Here is a 19,074-nt window from a genome sequence, read left to right as displayed (position 1 = left end):
TTTATTTTATTCAATTAAACATAATAAAACCAAATTATTTATCCACATTTTAAGTGTGTATAGACGTAGTCTCATTATTTTCTATGAAACTTCGCCACTGTTACACTGTAAATGTATGTAATATTATTGTTGACGTGTTCATAAATTTTGTATCTAGGTATACATAATTGAATATGTATATGTGCCCATATAATGTATGAAAAGTGTATATTGAACGACAATCAAATTATGTCACATTTTGGAAGATTGTATAAGTATAGTATATTGTATAAGATTATTTTATAGAAACCAATATTCTTTTATTGTTTTTGGTATTTATTAAACTTTAAATTTGAGTTTGATACATCTGCAGACAATGTTAGTGCAAACCTGTCTAGACATAAAAAATTATAATATGAATACTTATCTTTAATCATAAGTTCACTATACATTTCGTAAGGACTATAATATATTTATAGTTTATACCATTGTACCTAAATAAAGAATTATATTCATTAGTTATTTAATCGAAAACTATGAAACCATTATGAAGACTCACGTCTCATGATATGCTATTAAAAAATTTAAATTTAAATAAAAAATATATAAAAACTAATATGAGTTGTCATTGTGCAGTAGTTATCGCAAATTTAACCGGCTTTCAAACAGGTTGACACGTTATAATTAATATAATGCAGTTTGGAGCTTTCGTGAAAATGATAATAGGTACCTATTTTACAATAGTAGTAACGTGAGTGTTCTTTTTTTTCAAATGTTGAACAACGATGGGCGTCATTGAGCATACCAATTTTTTAATTATCCGTTCAAATAATATATAGTCCATTATGGATACTATTATGATTAATGTACAATAATAAAACATAACCTCACAATACACAGTACTACACCCACAATACGAAATCGACAATAACAATAAATTAGATATTCAAACATGTCACGATAAATTCAAATCGTATTAATATTATGTTAAAGACGTCTGCAAAACTAAGCAACCGTTATAATATTGTCCAGTTTGATAAACACCTTCGTCGTGCTGTCTAGTTCATCTAGACGACGAAGGCCAATATAATTGTATAATATAGGTAGTAATATGCATTATATAAGCAAGATTGCATTTGGTGAACTATATAATATTGTAATATATTGTCACTATGTAGAGTATAGAATAAAATGCACAAAATAATTCAAGCGCTTCCATCATATATCGGCGAAGTTTGCGATAAATCACATGTTATTTTTCATTCGAAATGTGACGAAGTTGTATAACATTTTCTAATTTTCACGTTTTATGGGAAATGTTACAGAGCTGGTGTTACATATTGATGGATGTGGAAAATCCGACGTTATCCGATTGTGTCCAATTTCGATTTTCAACCTTTTATAATTATATACCTTTCCTATGTTTCAATTGCGTCCTTAAAACAGGTAAATTAAAAATATCTAATGTATCCGTAATTTCAGTGTATCTAAACTACTTACATGCTAAAAAAAATATATATATATATTAATTTGGATTTTTACGAATTAATTGTGCGTTGTTTATATCATTATTTACACGAATTTAGAAGATTTTATATCTACAACCAACATAATAACAGTATATGATATTTCAATCGTTTTAAAATTAAAACATTAATAAATTGAGTATGAAATATTAGTTGTGCAGTAACATTTTTAACATTTTCGGCACAATAATACAAAGTTGCTATTGCCAATCCTAAGCCTGTCAAAACGAAAAATATTACATAATTTCAATTAAATAATTGGTTTAACTTTCAACTTTGAAAACAAAAAAATTAAATTGAGATAAGTAAAATTGTACATGACATGCATTCGGACAGGCCCTTTATTTAAACTTTGAGTAAAATGTCTATATATTTTATAATTTATAAGTATATATACAATTAGATAATAATCGATCATAAATTATACACACATAATAAATAGTTATTCAATATCAATTTAAAAAAATGCTAAATGTATTTTAAAAAAATTTTTATTATTGTTATTATTGTTATACTGTATATTACTGTATAATATATCAATAGTGATGTTTTTTAAAGGCGTCTTTCTTATTTTTCCAGGACATCAATATCCACGCTCCAATAATAATATCCATAAAATACATCGAAGGGACGACCGACAGTATTACCGTTTCGGATTGTATTGATGACTGATGCAGCACCGCTCTACGGACCGCTTCGGGTATGCAGCTACGCTCTGGGAGTGTTCCCGTACACGGTGTCGCGGTCTGCGCCGCACAGGTTCCGCCTGCACTGGTTCGGTGTGGCGCTGAAGGCCGTGCACTTGTTGCTGTTCTGGTCGTCCGCCACGACCGTCATCAAGATGCTGTTCCTGATGTACCCGACCGACACCGAACAGCGGAACAGACAGGCGCTTGACAAGAAGCTGGCCAGCACGTCGCCGATGAAAGTCTACGAGCTGTACGTGTACATGTCGTTCATCACGTCAGCGACAGCCGCCCTGTGCCAGCTGCACATGATGCTGCCGTCGGTCGTGGCTCTGATCGGCGAGTGTCTGCTCCGGCCGCACGTCCACCGCGGCCACGTCTGGCCACCGTTTAGGGCGTTCACAATGATCGCGTTCGTCGTCTACGAGTTTGGCATTTACTACGTTCTCAGCATTTCGAGGTTAGGTTGACATATGATTATTAATTCAATATAATGTTATTAGGACCAAACGATTTATATCATAATACGTATTAGCATATGATTTTGTTCCTTTTGTCCGAGTGCGTAGTTCGAATAGTGGATTATTCGAACACATTTTTATTTAAATAATCATATTGAGAAAATTTGATTCAAATTCATTTTTTTTTTCAAATCGTTTTAAACAAATTTGATCAAATAAATAAAAAGTATTCAAAAAATCTTGAAAAAACAATAATTATGTTCGAAAATTGTTCAAATAATCCGTTTGAAAATTCTTTAAATAATGTTTTACTCGAATGATAATTGTAAAAAAAAAAATCATTTGAATAATTATTTAAATAAAATATTCTAATATAATGTTCATGATTTTGCTCGTACTTAATCATAACCTATGAATTATTGTTTTTCGTACACCAAATAAAAATATATCGGTAATAATATAATAATTGCATATTTTAATTTTTTAAGATTTTATTTAAAAAACAAATATAAAATCAAATTTATATATCTTACAAAAATTTGTTATTATTGTTTTATATTTTAAACACTTTTACAGTTTTACATAATATTAAACAGGTACTTTGAACATTTAATAGATTGACATAGTCGGTTATATCGAATCAAGTATAAGATTATATTTAATTATTGACTTATGAACTGTGGTTATTCACCTCTGGTTTGATCTATATCTAGCTATTTAGTTGTTCAGAAGTTTATTTAATAACTATTTGTACATTTTATATTTTTGCGTGACATTTATTTTATAGGCACCCTTTACTACGGTGATCACGAGTATCTCATCTCATGTGTATGTCTTATTATACCTAAGCATAGTTAATAATAAGACCTGTTAACACAAGTAACTATTGATTATAATAATTTTTTTTCAAATTTTTTAAGAAATATATAATATGTTAAATAAGAAAATATGATTGTACAAAATTTGATTATTCGAAATGTTAATTATTTTATTGTATATAGATATTTTTTTTTTTTTTGGATTACTGTCGAAAAATTCGCATTTAAATGATCCACTAATATTATGGACGACATAGGACTTTAGGGGGAGGGGAAATATAGCCGATGTATGTTGTATAATATGTACTTAATATAGTGACGAATAAAAAAAGTTAAAGAAACAAAAAAACTCTTGAAGTAAACATTATATTTTATTTGGACGTTTTTTCTCGAAACCTGCAGGTTCAATCGCCAGTATTTCATAACTCTGTTTTCGTTTCTATCAAACATCGACTGCATCGTGGTCGAACAGTTTTTCTACATCACGTGCTTAACACTGTGCGTTCGGCTGAAACGGATCCACATGGACGTACAGGATCTAGTGCACAAGGCCGAGCACCCGCGGTGGAGATGTTGGGCGAACCCCGCGGTCGGACATCCGGTCCCCCTGGGCATACCGGCGTTTGAGGCGGCGGACATCCGGCACCTGAGATCCACCCACTTGAGGGTGATTGAGCTGTTTTTGCGCGTCAACCACGCGTTCCAACTGCCGCTGCTACTGAACATGATCGACAGTGTGACTCGCATCCTATTCTACACGTCTGAGGTGACGTACCATTTGACTTACGTCATATGGGACAAACGCACGACGATTACTTACGAGAGCACCGTCCTGTACTCAGGCTATTGGGGAATGAGAATCGTCCGGTTGTGGTACTTGCATTCGTGTGAATATTACATCACAAAAATGGTGAGATCTAAGCGCAACACCTATACATTATTTATAGCATGCGTAATAATGTATATTATTAACTATATGTAGATAAGTGAGTCGATATGGAATTCAATTCAATGTCTAAATACAAAAATATTTAAAATATTTTTATTTGTAATCAAAATGAAATGAGTATTTGAAAGATTTGTTATAAAAACCAGATGAATCTATTTTTTTCGAAAATGTAATTTTTCATGAATTAAATAAAACAAAGAAAATATATCCCTACAAATAGGTGTAACAACTTTCAAATTATTAGTTCGTTATAAACGAGATAATCCATTTAAATTTTGAATATAATAAGACACTAATTATTTCAGAAAAAATTAACGTTTAAAAAACTTTTGTTTTAAATAATTTTAGTCATTCTAAAACAACGTTTGAGAAAAAATATTTTTTAACGTTATAATTGTTTACTCTTCAATATCAACATACATTTTTACGAGCAGAATATTATTTAGAATATTTCTACTATTAAAATTTTTGATGAATGGAGAAGTGAACCAATATTTTGTGAATTGTGAGGTACCACTATGGCCCCGAGTAATATCTGTCATTTAAACTTTAAAATTAATTTAACTACAGTACAATCTTGATATTCCGGCATTGTGCCAGTCAAACATTCTCAGTAATCCAGTATTTATTTTTTACCACATTCAGCAATTATTTTATTTTTTGGATTATTACTTTAATAAGGTAATTGAATCTTCTGATAATATCGTTAAAATGTTAACAATTAAAATAAATAACCTGGCTTGTTTATAGTTTTTATAGTAAATGGACTTATATTTTTTTATGAGAAAATAAGATAAGTTAATACTTACCTGACGTTTTGTTAAAAAAAAAGTTAAATTAATAAGTAAATATAAGTATCTGTGTGCATATATTGTGTATATTATCCCAGATCTTGGTTAAAGTCAAATTACCTATAGTTTTGAATAATACCATGCATTTTTTTCGTAGAAAAAAAATATGTTGTACACTTTAAATAAAAAAAAAAAAAAAAATGGATACTACAATTAAGTGTACCGGAGCGTACAAACAGCAACAGAAATTTGTTTTTTAAATAAAACAAAGGCTTTTATATTTCAAATTCAACTTTTATTATTACGCCTATTGTATTACGACACGTCAGCAGTCACAACTACACTAAAAATTAGTTTAATTCGCTCGATACCATGCCAATCGCTCGATCCATGCTTTATCAACGGTCATAACTCATAATTTCGTTATCTAGTCGGGTGGACGGCGGATACGTGACAAATATACTGAGTATAATATAATAATAATAATTCAGTCAATTACCACAAATATATCAAAGCATAAGTGCTTTTTTTTTTTATCCTAGAAATATTTTAAAAAGTGGACTTGTTAGTTTTTATAGCAAATCTTCATTTACTATAAAACCCTTTAGAAAAATCTTATACCTAATACACTAAACGTCATTTGGTGTGCACTAATATCATTTTAGTACCAGAGCGATGCAATAATTCATTTTTAATTTTTAGCAATATGTTTTTCTTATTATTTAATTTTAACTTTTTTTAATAGTGATCTTTTACTGTTCATCAATAGTATATAATTTCTTTGATATTATCTTTTTATACTCAGTAAATAATACGTAAGAAAATGTAGTGAAATATTATTTTAACTATGAATAACATTGTGACTCAATCGTGTAATTGGTTTTTATTCTTTACGCATTGGTATTGTCATTATTTAAAAAGTGTCTATTGATACCCCAATATCCTTGAAGTTCCCATAGATTGTTTATAATATCGATTAATAATACATAAATATAATAAGATAACTATCTACATTTTACGCTAAAAAAAAAAAAAATATATATGTTTTTTTTCTTTTTTCTTTTTTATTTAAACTTTTTAATTACAATTAGTTTCAACAATTAAATGTTAACAAACAAGATTAAAACACGAGTAATATAATGTATGAATTATTAAAAAATAATAAAAGAGAAAAAAAGAGAAAAAAAAGAACAAGAAAAACTTAAATTAAAAAACCTGTATGGTTAAAAAAAAAGTATTTTATTAATGATGGTTTTTTGTTGACAAGAGAGAATATATTTGATGTTAAAAGGAATATTGGAGGTGTTGAAAAGAGATACTAGTTGTTATGTTGGAGTGAAAGGCTGAGGCAGTTGAAGATGAGGTGGGTTATGTCACAAATCATTGGGTCATTGTAAAGTGTACAGAGAGGAGAATAATTTAATGGAAGTTAGAAGAAATGAGAAGGAAGTAGGGTGTGGCCAAAGCGGAGACGGGAGAAGGATACTATACTTCTCCTAGAGAGATTGAGAAAAATGATTACTTTAAACCATAGTATTGATTAAATATATTTCGCAATGACCAAATTATTATCAGAGTTGGGATTTTATAGCATTTAAAAATTGCTAAGCATGCAATAAAAAATACAAAAAATAGTAGACATTTTTTCATTACATAATATTATCAATTTAAAAACATTATTTATTTAATAATTACTTATATTACACACAAATAGTATAAAATGTATAATATATAAAAATAAAAATAGAAATATTTTATTAAAGACTCACACAATTTTCAGTCAAGTAGGTACGAATATTAACATAATAAAACCGACCCCCGAGAGTGGAAAATTATTAAATCCGAAAATGCAATCATTGTCCACAAAATCGTTAAACAAATATTTTATTTTATCTTGTGTTACAATAAATATGATTTTATTATAAAAATTGTAATTATATTTTTAATTCATAAAATTATATAACCGATATTGTTAAAATAACCAGGTTAAAATTCAAAAATATCTTACTATACTTACTTTGATATTATTTAAGCTTTTTTAGATGCTAATGCTTCAAAATCCCAACCTTATTTATAAGTACGTTCATAAGTTTATATTTTTGTACTTACTAAGTTATTAATAGTTAAGTAAATACCCGTTGTATTCAATCTTTATGGTTTGTATGAATGTATGTTTATTTAATAATAAAAACAAAATAAAATAATATTAATAATTAATATTTTAAAGCTTAATAGGTTGACATACTGTAGAAATGTGTAACCTAATTATGTTAGAATTTAAGTTTGTATTTAATTTAATTTAATTTTACAGAGTACATTTACTTAATATTAAAATTTACAATGATTAATAAACATAATAATTTAAATATTATATAGATTATGCCTATACGGATTTCATTGAGCTGGCTTACATTAACATTAAATCCAGTCACTAGCAGGAGATTAATGCCCGAGGTATTCAATTTTAAGTTTTTAAAGAAAAATAATTAAATCGTAATTTTCTTAAGTTTAATAAAAGTTAATTAAGTTTACATCTCTAGATACAAGTTATAACATTACCTACATTAATACACTATACTAAAAATTAATTACCTTTACTTCAAAGCTCATTAATTCATTAATGATATAATTGAATCGTATAATAGTATAAAATTAAAGCAGAATGTAGATATGTGATATAATATTATTGACTCGGTATAAAAAAAAAATGGAAGGCAAATTATCGAAAAATAGATTTGTCAAAAAAATAATTAAAAAATTATAATTATTGTCAGCAGTAATAATACAGCGAACACTTTCTTTTTATAAAATTTAAACTCTTTTAATTTTTGATTTCTTTACATATGTGACATGTCTTCTTAATAAGTTTAATAATTATATGAACACATTTTAATTTAAGTTTTTTTGATGATAATAAGAGACCTTTAAAAATATATTGTTAATTTATTGTGTAGGAATAAATTATTATCACTAGTAAAACAATAATCAATAGATAAAAATATTTAATCATGATTATAAACGTTTAATACCAAAAAATATTTGATTTTACTTTTATATAAAACTATTTTAGTATTTTGATAATTATTTACTAATCACAATTTTCTTAACCGTAAATGTATTTTAGATCATTCTATTTCAAAATCAATTAGACGCAGTAACTTCAAAATTTCAAATATACGGAATGATAAATATTAATATAGCATTCTTTTATGCAGTAAGTACCTAACTAAATATAATAATAATTTATAAATTAATATAATATCTATGTTATAATAATATATATAGGTAATATAGGATATCAATAAATGTGTAACACTATATTTATCTATTTTTTTTTTCTTAGGGTTTTGGATTACTGATGGCATACATAATCTTTTTAATACAGTTTTTTGGATCTTCTTTGCAACCTTCATTAGTTTTCAATAATATCACAACAACCCCAATTGTTAATAGTGTTATGGAAATCAAAAATAATATAAACGTCACAACATGAGTGGATAATAGCTAAATGGAAACTAAACTTTTTAAGTGTAACAGAATACGTATAGTTTAAAAAAAATATATATCATATACTCATATAACATTATGCATGTTAATGAATGAACCATATTGAAATGTTATTATATTTAAACAAATATGTTAAAAAATGATCAGTGTATACACGTCTGTATCTATCATTTACACACTTGTCACTCACGTTATTTTAATAATTTATAACGTTTATGTGGATGCGTAAGGCATCTCTAAATACCTGCTGTAAACGGTACCTATACCGCGATCGAAGAGTTTACTAGTTACCATAATGCTAATATGGAAATTAGAGTTGTAGATGCAGTATATTATAATAAAAAAATATTTATCCATACGTTATCTGCCAAATTTTAAATACAATAAATTTGAAAAAACATAAAATTCCCCAGCTGTGATTTATTTTTTTATTAGTAGTATGCAGTAAATTGAATTAGTTTTTTCCAAAAACAAATCTTATACATTATACTATCTAATAATATTAGATTATTATATTATGGTTATTATTCTGTCCAATATAAAATAATGTAATTAGCTATTGTTTAATATTAAGTCAATGCATATAACAATATAACAATATTTATAGACATGTCTGTATTTGTGGTAGGTATAAATAGTATTTTAGCTTAAAACTAATCTAATTATTATTATAAAAACTAAATAGTAATGTAGCCAACTAGATATTTCACTTTGAAAGTTTGAATTAACATAAAAATATATGAACAATTATCTGATTTGATATGTGTAAGTACAACATTTTTTATAAATAAATTACCTAGTTTAGTATTTAAAAAACAAAAATTAAACTATCAATTAGGTAGTACCTAAAAAAGATAAATAATTACTTCCTGTTCATTTTAATTAATGGGCAGATAATAACAAACGAATTATTATCCGTGTATAGGTCTCCGTTAAAATATGGTACGAAGTCTAGCGAAATAGCTTTAACGCATCCACCCAACGCGAAGTGAACTGCCAGAGGGCGCGAGCTATTTCGGAGTTCGTTTATTGTGCAAATAAAACAACTAATACCCGTGTTATTAATCATGGGTCGACGGGAAATTAGTTAAAGAGCTGGAATTTTTTTTAGGGTTTTGTCAGTTATGTATAAATTTTGTACTATCATTATACATTTCCATTCTTGTATTTAATGGAAAATCAATAATGCCAATAATTACTAAAAAAATTTTAGTTTTCATTTTTTTCAATCCCAGTGAAATTAATTTCATCAAGGCTCAAAAATCAATATTATGTAAAGTTGATATTTTTTTTTTTTTAATTTTAGATGTTAAAGCCCAAAAAATAAGGAAAACAACGCAATTTTTTCAAAAATGGCTCACTGTTGCTTTTTGCAAGATTTTTTTTTTTTAAATCAAGTAGGTATTAAGATTTTTTAATTAATAAGACGTTAGAAAGGTCGTTAGAAATAGGCTAAAATGTTTGATGCACTGTCGCTTTACCTATTTATGTAATAATTTATATGATTTTCGAAAAATTTAACCCAATAGATTCCGAAAAACCGTATTTTTAAGAAAACCACGTTGCATGCGATATCTATTTGAAAGAATAAGTTTTGAATTTCGAAACTTTATATACACCATAAGATGTATTGGACGAAAACTATGAGCATAAAAAATAGTAAAAATATAAATTTTTTTTTCTTTTATGGCCCTCAGCCGTAATTTTTACTTTGGTAAAAAACTAGTATTACCTCTTTTTTAGAGTGTAAGGTGTTGGTAAATGTATGATTCGTGTAATTACGTTTATCGTTTAATTCTTATTACAGGAATTAGACAATTTACAATGTTATAAGCAGAGTTTTAATAAAAAATATAAAGTTAATATTGAAATGATTTAAACTTATTTTTAAAATTTTCTTATATATTTGACTAAAAAAAAAATATTTATAAAAAATCATTGTTACATTGTATTTTTTTAAATAGTTGGTTTAAATTTTTTGCCGCCAGGAACAAATGCTCCTTTTGCACCTGGGTTAACGCGGCCTTGCTTATAATGAACTTATCTACACACACACATACAATCAATATATTGTTATATTTATCTTACAATGATTAAGTTTGTTATGTATTATCTTTGACCTTTGTGATGACAGATTTGATGTTAAGTAATTTTATTCAGTTATAACTACTCAGCGGGAAGTAATTACTCAAGCGTTCAAAAACATCGAAAACAAATACTATTAAACTTATACGTTTTTAAAAAAAAAACTTAAGAACAACAATATACTTACTGATTTTAGTTACTTTCAATACAATATATTTTGAAGAAGTATTAAATATTAAGTAAGTTTATTCAATGATAAGTTATAATATTGTATGATAAAATATTTGTCTATAAAGTCAAAATTAAATAAAAACTATATACTATCAGTAATATTTGGTTAAATAATTATTTTAATTAAAACAGAACATTTTGAAGAATTAAAATCAATTTTACATGATTAACTGCAATTTAATTTGTAAATATATTTTCTATCTATCTGTAAATATTTATTTTGAGTTTACTATACTTAATATATTATTAAATATTTATCATAGATTTGATTCATTAAGCATTTTAAATTATTATGATTGATGCTTGTAGTCCATATACTGATTGATGCTAAGTAGCTAAATATGATTGAAAATGTTACGTATTGTAAGATATCGTTAATCATCATTATTGCTAATAGCCAACCAGAAATCAGCTATAATCATGTTTTTAATGAATAATGATAAGCATTTAATTCCCATTTTAAAGAAATAGCTCATGGATCTGTAGTAAATGCGGTATAAGTGAGTTAGTTCCCGAGATCTACTTTATGTACGAGTTGATTTTCGGGCCATTAAGAGGTATGTATGAGTTGATTCTCTGATCATTAAAAGATATGTACTAGTTGATTTCCTATTGTTATATATCAATATAAAATGCAGGAGCAATGAAACTATGAAATCTAAGAAAAACGAAGAAAAAACAATTTTCTTAAGAGAAGTGATGTTGCGGTATATTGATAATCTTATTGCTAGATACAAATTTTTAAAAACAATGTGTTATACATTTTTTACCAAATTACTAATTTCTTTTAAATTTTTTATCTAATTACTAAATTTTTTTAATAAATAATAAACATAATATAATACAATAAATAATTAATAAATAAAAAACTGAAAACACTAAAAAGAACAACATTTTTGAGAAACTTTTCAGCCAACCTCCTCGTAGTGTTTCTTGGGTTATGCTAAAGGCTGAATATGTGAATAAATATTGAAAATAATATATAATGACTCGTGGATCAACTCCTACGTATCTCTTAATGACCTGGAAATCAATTCAATGGTATAAATGCAAGTAATCAAGTACCCGGGAATCAACTCGTACACAGCTAATAAATAATAATCATTATATAATGTTTGAATATCCAGTGACCTATTTAATAACTACGTCCTACTATGTTATAATTAGTTATACCAAATACTGTATTTTATTTTATTTTTTTTTTTTGTAAAATACCGTATTATATCGTATATACCCTTGTAGTATCTTAAATTATCGGAAATTTAACACAGGTTATAAAACCATTGCTAATCATGAAATATGAATAATTTTAAAATTAATTAATTAAAAAATGGCTAAAAGGTCAGAAAACATTAAAAAATACATAATACTAGAATTTTTTTTGACCTAATTCACCAAATAAATATTTAGTCATGCTATCAATCATGATATACTATGTAATATACATTATTATACCTATAGTAACTAGAAATGATTTGAATTTAAAATATTTAAATTACAATTCATATTTTATAGTAAATTGTATTCTTAAAATATCAAATCAATTTTCTTAATACATTTCAAATTAAATTAAAATTTGTTTTTTTACAATTATAGTCCGTATCATCTATAACAACAGTCAAGTGACCGTAAAACATACGTTAGAAAATAAGAGACTTTCGTTATGTTAGTGATGATTACACAAATACATTTCTTGAGTATTTAGCTAATATTGTTATTTAAAGTATCAATTTTATAAAATAAAGTATTTTTGTATTTTATCTATTTGTATATGGTTTAAGAAAATTACACATATTTTATTGACGGTAAGTAATTATTATATATCCTATTTATATTGTAAATTCATAATATTATATAGGTACCAATTACCAATAGATACAATAAATGTTTAAAGTTAAATTAGTTTTGTTGAGTTTATGTACTTGTGATGTTAAATTTAGAATAAAATAAAACAATATAAGGATTAAGGGGGGTGGGGAGCTTAGCCCCCCACAAGTTTATACAACCTAGAAACTGATTGCAACCCTAACAATTTAGCCTAATTCGCGCCACTAATAATAACTGTATGAAGGTACCCTATCTATTAGGTAATCACACCAATAATAATAGACAATCAATTGTGAAAATAATAATATATAGTCGTTAAATACGATTAAAATGTGTTTTGCAGCCCGATTTTTAAATCGTATTATTGTCATATCATTGTCATTAAGTCCAATGTCGTTATAACAAATTATTTTGTATGTATAAATAAACGGAATTTTGCCGGGTCCTTAAAATTAACATCGTTATACCCCATATCGTTACGACATAAGTGACACAGATTTATATTTTTCCATTTATATTTATATTATCGATAAATTTCTCAAAACAACTGATATCTACACACAGATATTATCAAATATATATTTTGATGGACAAGGTCAGATGTGTAGGTAACTGGAGATCCGCAGGCCACCACACCACATGGGTATATTTATGCAATTTACACGTTTATTTTAATTATTAATAACTATTATTTACTAATTTTATCAGTCTAAATTTATGCCTACAACATTCACATGATCATAAGAAACACAAAAAAAAAAATCCGTTCAAAATTGAACCAATAGTTATTGAGTTTGTTGTACACAAAAAAAATGCGCTTACAGCTTTATATATTAGTAAAGAAGTATATATATGTAACAGAAAATTATATTCATTTAAATTTTTAACAAAATAGAAATCGTGATCTTGATTTTATGTAATGTTATCTGTTAATAATTTTAAACATATATTAATCGTTTACAGAATTTCTTTACAACACATACTCTAATATGCGTTATATATTTCTTTCAAATTGTATAAATTAAAATTCAGGGATCACAATATACAGGGGAGGGGGGGAGAAATGTATAAGTAGACTCATAGAAGGTGTTTGTTAATCTTTGAATATATGGATTGATGATGCCTTGTTCTCTGGTAGACAACGGGGCTTATTCTCTGATAAACGGTGAGGTAGTCGGTAGCACTTGCAAATAACTGTTAACATATTACAGGGCCGTATGGAGGGTATCTTCAGACCCCGTTCACGTCTTTGATGTCGGTCATACGAGCTTCAAAACGTTGTCGCTTAGGATATTCGTCGCTCGAAGATAAACTAGTAGATTATAAATCATAAATCACAATGTATAACGGTGTTTAAATACCATCTAACACTTATAACTTAAAACCCATAAGATGAATTATATTTGTCTTTCTGAAGGACCAAATTTGTTGAGCCTTTGAAAGACTCTTCCAAAGTTTGGTATTATCATATATATTATACCGGTAGTGTACTTTATACTGTATACTAATGAAATTGATAACATTTTATAATCGATAATACTTTATATTTTTTTATTATCGATAGTTTATAACGATTATTTAGTTCTAACGCTACGATTTACTACCTACGTGTAGTGCTAGTGCTTCATAACAGTAGCGCTAGTGTTTCATAACGTTACTACGTTAAGCAGTAAACGTTTATCAATAATCAATATCGTTTCGAGTTTCTACCGAAGTAGTCTTGTTCGTATCGTTCATTTTTTCTGCATTTAAACGAGATCAAGTCACCGGAGCTATATTATATGCAGTCTTCGCTGTTTAGAATCGTCGTTAATTTAAAGGTTATGTATTTGTTACAATAACGATAGCAAAATGAATAAATGTACATTTTATTGTAAATATGGAAAAAAATATTAACTTAACAAATATAAAAAATAGTTTTCTTTTTTTTTTAATTACCACCCGAGTCAAATGAATAGGATAATGCGTAACAACTAAAAACTTTGTAAAAAATGCATTGTATTATATATTTATTTGTATTACACGATATACCAGTATTATTCTTTAAATTAATTGAAAAAATAAATAAATATTATTATGGATTCATTAACTAGCATAGTCATTATTTTATTTAAGTTTGAAACAGTTTATTAATTATAAAATTGCTAAAAATTCTTTTATAATAAAAATTATTATTTTAAATAAACCTTAAATGTGCACATTCATTGCAATACACAATTTAATTAATCTCATGTTGATAAATTAATTTTTTATTTTACAGATTAAAAATGTCCATTAACTTTACCAAAAAAGAAATTAATCAGCGTATATTTAAGGCTATTTATCAAAAATTGGAGGTGTCGTGTGTAAAATTATCTGAAGAAGACATAAAAGATTATAAATTGTAAGTATATTTTTACATTTTTTAAAATAGCTTTAAGTGGTACCTCCTTAATGAAGATTACCCAAATCTAAGTTAATTATTTTCATACTAAGTAACTTCATACAAATTTGATATTAAGTTTTTTTGTTGCAAACTGAACCGAACAATTCAATTTTATATTACTATAATTTAAACTTCTAAAAACTATGAATACATTCAAATATAATAATATATGATTAATTATAAAAATAAATTTTTTACATTCATTCTATTAAGTTCAAAATTATTACAGAGTTTCACAATTAACTATTTTATTGAAATATTATTATCATATATTTTATTCAATAAAAAAATATATATATATTTAATAGTAACAATTCAATCGATTTATACGATTTATTTATTTATTTGTATATTTAAATTATTATATAACAGCAATTCTCTATTATTTAAATAATAGTATACTTAATAGTTAAGTAATTAAATATAGAAATATGTTTTTTATGATAATTTATTTTTAACAATGTAAATAAAAAAAAAAATAATAATAATAATGTAATAATTTTATAACCTAAAGAGAGAGAGAGAGAGAGAGAGAGAGAACTGTCGTTGATCAATAATTAGGGAGAGAGTATTGAGTATCATCAGTCATTACTCATCAATGTATGGTTTTAAAATGATGAAAGCATAGTGGCCGGTGTCCTGCAGCGGAAATCGGTTGGGATATCATTTGGCATTTGTTTTAGTTCAATATTAAACAATTTATAACATCACTGATCAGTTAGATTTATATTTAAATTATACCTTAAATACATAATTCTATAAAAACCCCTTTATAATCTGTGATAAAATACAAATATTAAAATATTATTATTATTATTATTATTATTACGAGTTTATTCGGTTTTTAAATATTGTACATAGATGTTATATTATACTAGAGCCACTTTAAGAACGCTACTCGTTCGCGCATCCAAATGACCGAGCTCCGCAATATCGTGCCCAAATTTCTCCCACTCTACCATCTGGTCACCCCCCGTAAATTCCTCCACACGCTATATAATAGTAGTAGCGACAGTAGCGGTGGTGGCAACCAGAATTGACGGCGGCCAGCGTTCGAGAAGGTTTAGTGGTGGGAATGCGCTAGATCGGAAAAATTTTAGGCGTTACCCAGTAGCGTTCTTAAAATGGCTCTAGTATAAATAATATTTAATAATAAATTATAAGACAAAATTTTTTTCATAGTAGAATTTATCCCAGTAAATTTATTAAAGTTAATAATTAATATTCATTTCAGGAAATTAATTAAAAATAAGGATAATACATGTAAAGATGTCAAACCTGCTAAAAAAAAAACTGAAGATGAATACATACGAAATAAATGTAATTATTGAAATTAAATTAAATTGAATCAATAAATAATGCTACTTTTATAACAGTTTAAAGACCCGATGGATTTAACTGTGAAACAATTCAAGGACAAAACACCAGTTATAGAAACTATTCAAAGCCCTATAAACCCTGAGGAAACTATTCAAAACCAGGTGATAAATATACGTCCTGAAAGAATTTTGCAGTAAGTTATATTTTTATTTTATTATTATTGCGGGCCGTTAATAGTCAATAGTTCGTTATGATTATTTTCACATAGTTAAGTTCTATCGCATAACCTTTGGCTTTCAGAAGTACAATTGATTTTTCTGATTAACAACCAGTTGCTGATTCTAAAAGAGATAAATAATTTAGTTTTGAAAGGAATTATTTTGAATTCATATAAATATTTCAAATATCTATTTTAAGTATTTAAAGTGTATAAATAAAATAAATTTAATTATTTACAAAAAAATTTGCACATTATATTTTTATATTGATTTTTATATTCTAAATATTGTTTTTAATAAAATAATTTTAACTTCACACTAGTGTGATTACTTATGCTTATAATTTTAATTTATTTTAGGAGCTCTAAAAATAAGCAAAATACATCTAAAAATAACGTTCATGCTAAAAAAAAAGCTTAAGATAAATAAAAAAACACATATGAAATCAAAAATATCTAAAAGAAGAGAATCTGATAAAATTACAACACAACAAAAATTGTCATTAAAACCCACCAAGAAAATTGCTTCTACTAGTACTAAAGATGAATCTGTAAACATTTCGGCTAATCAAATACTTAATTATAGAATCATGGTCATTCATCCTAAACAAATGATGTATGAGGACATGTATTATAGATACAGAACCAAATTTTTGGATGAAACATTTAAACAATTTTTAAATGGCATGGAAAAGCCAGTAGATACTGTTAAACTCTATTCAAATGAAATAGATGCATTGGAATTAACTAAGGAGGCTAAATCTGATAACATTGAATCACAATTCAAGTCTTTATTGAAACCCACTAAAGATATTACATCTACTAGTACTGTAAAAGAACTCATGGAAATTGATTGTCAAGAATCTACTAAATCTGAAAAGATCCGTAACACCGATATTCAGAAACAAAAAGATGAAAAAAAAAATAACTTTATGAACACATATTTAAAAAGTATTGGAGTAAATAAATGTAATCAATCTATAAATAGTAAAACATATTTAAGAAGTAATTTACAAGAATCCGAATTTGAAGAATTATGTAAAAAGTATTTTTGCGGATCCCTAATAAATTCTATTGTGATTATTGTTCATTTACTCGACATAATTTTAATATCAGAAGAATATTGTAAAGAAAAAATAAATTCGATTGAAATTTCAAAGAAAATATCTAATGAAGCGGAATTTAAAAAACAAAGGTATAATGCAGTTCAACCATATAAAAGGCGTATGGAAATTCTAAGAATAAATTTTGAAAAACAATTTATAGACGTCACGTCATCTTTAAACAATCAGCCTGAATGTATAATAGTACTTAAAACGTTTATTTTACTTATATTAATGGCATGTAAGCAATTTAAAACAAAAAAAATCGAAAAATGTCCTCATACTATTTTAAGAAAGTTAAAATTATTAGTATTGAAAAATTATAAAAAAGATATTATGTCTTCACTCAATTTATTAGAATTGGTACTGTCAATGGAGTTTAATTCTTCTTCCATTGATATTATACAGGAGAGTTGGGAAAGTGACATTGGTTTCAACGAACTCTTATCATTGTATAGTATATCATTCGAGAACTGCCGTATGTATTTTAAAGAAGTTATTAATAATATAACCACTGATTATAAAAAAAAAACTGGCTACTTAAAACCATTAGTTGAAAATGCTGTTAAACTATGTAAAAATTATCCAATGTCTGTAAATCTCCCCTATTCATCTACACCAAAATCATCAACTCAAATTCATGTCAACTCTGATGAAAAAACTCAACACCAGGCGATAACTAAAAATTTAAATGGAACTTTACCGTAAGTTTTATTTTTGTTTAATAACCGTAAAGGACCTTTAATTACCATAAAAATACGATTTGGACCCGATTTCTGCATGTTTTGATCCTTAGAAATGATAATATATCCTTACTATTCTCATTTATATTCTCACTTTTTTCATCAAAAATGTTGTTGGTTTTGGGAAAGCTATGACAATACATAATTGTATGAGAATTAAAGCCCTGTTTATTACTTGTATCTATACTATACTTATCTTTTCTAATGATAGCAGATAATGGTCAAAATTAGTAATTTACTATTTTTTTTTATTACAATGATTTTTGCACGGTTAAGTAATTCCGTTTTATTTAGAAAAACTAATTCTGGCTTCAGATTGGATGCACACCAGTTTGTCTTGTATTGTTTTTGCAATTTTATTGAGTATATATCCTCTTTTCTTGTACTATTTTTAGCAGCTACTTCT

At 26.4% G+C, this 19,074-nt stretch overlaps 1 protein-coding gene across 1 annotated transcript; it reads left to right on the top strand.

The window, feature by feature from the left end:
- Positions 1 to 2,169: 2,169 nt before the first annotated feature.
- LOC112597856 lies at positions 2,170 to 8,703 on the top strand. Its single transcript, XM_025344092.1, has 5 exons — positions 2,170 to 2,651; positions 3,873 to 4,380; positions 7,587 to 7,664; positions 8,335 to 8,424; positions 8,554 to 8,703. The coding sequence occupies exons 1-5, from the start codon at positions 2,170 to 2,172 to the stop codon at positions 8,701 to 8,703; spliced, it is 1,308 nt and encodes a 435-aa protein (XP_025199877.1).
- Positions 8,704 to 19,074: the final 10,371 nt, after the last annotated feature.

This window comes from Melanaphis sacchari, unplaced genomic scaffold, assembly GCF_002803265.2.
Source record: "Melanaphis sacchari strain LSU unplaced genomic scaffold, SCAv2.0 Contig43_pilon_pilon, whole genome shotgun sequence".
NCBI classification, from domain to species: domain Eukaryota; kingdom Metazoa; phylum Arthropoda; class Insecta; order Hemiptera; family Aphididae; genus Melanaphis; species Melanaphis sacchari.
The sequence above is the reverse complement of the archived record's forward strand: the minus strand, read 5'-3'. Positions and strand labels throughout refer to the sequence as shown.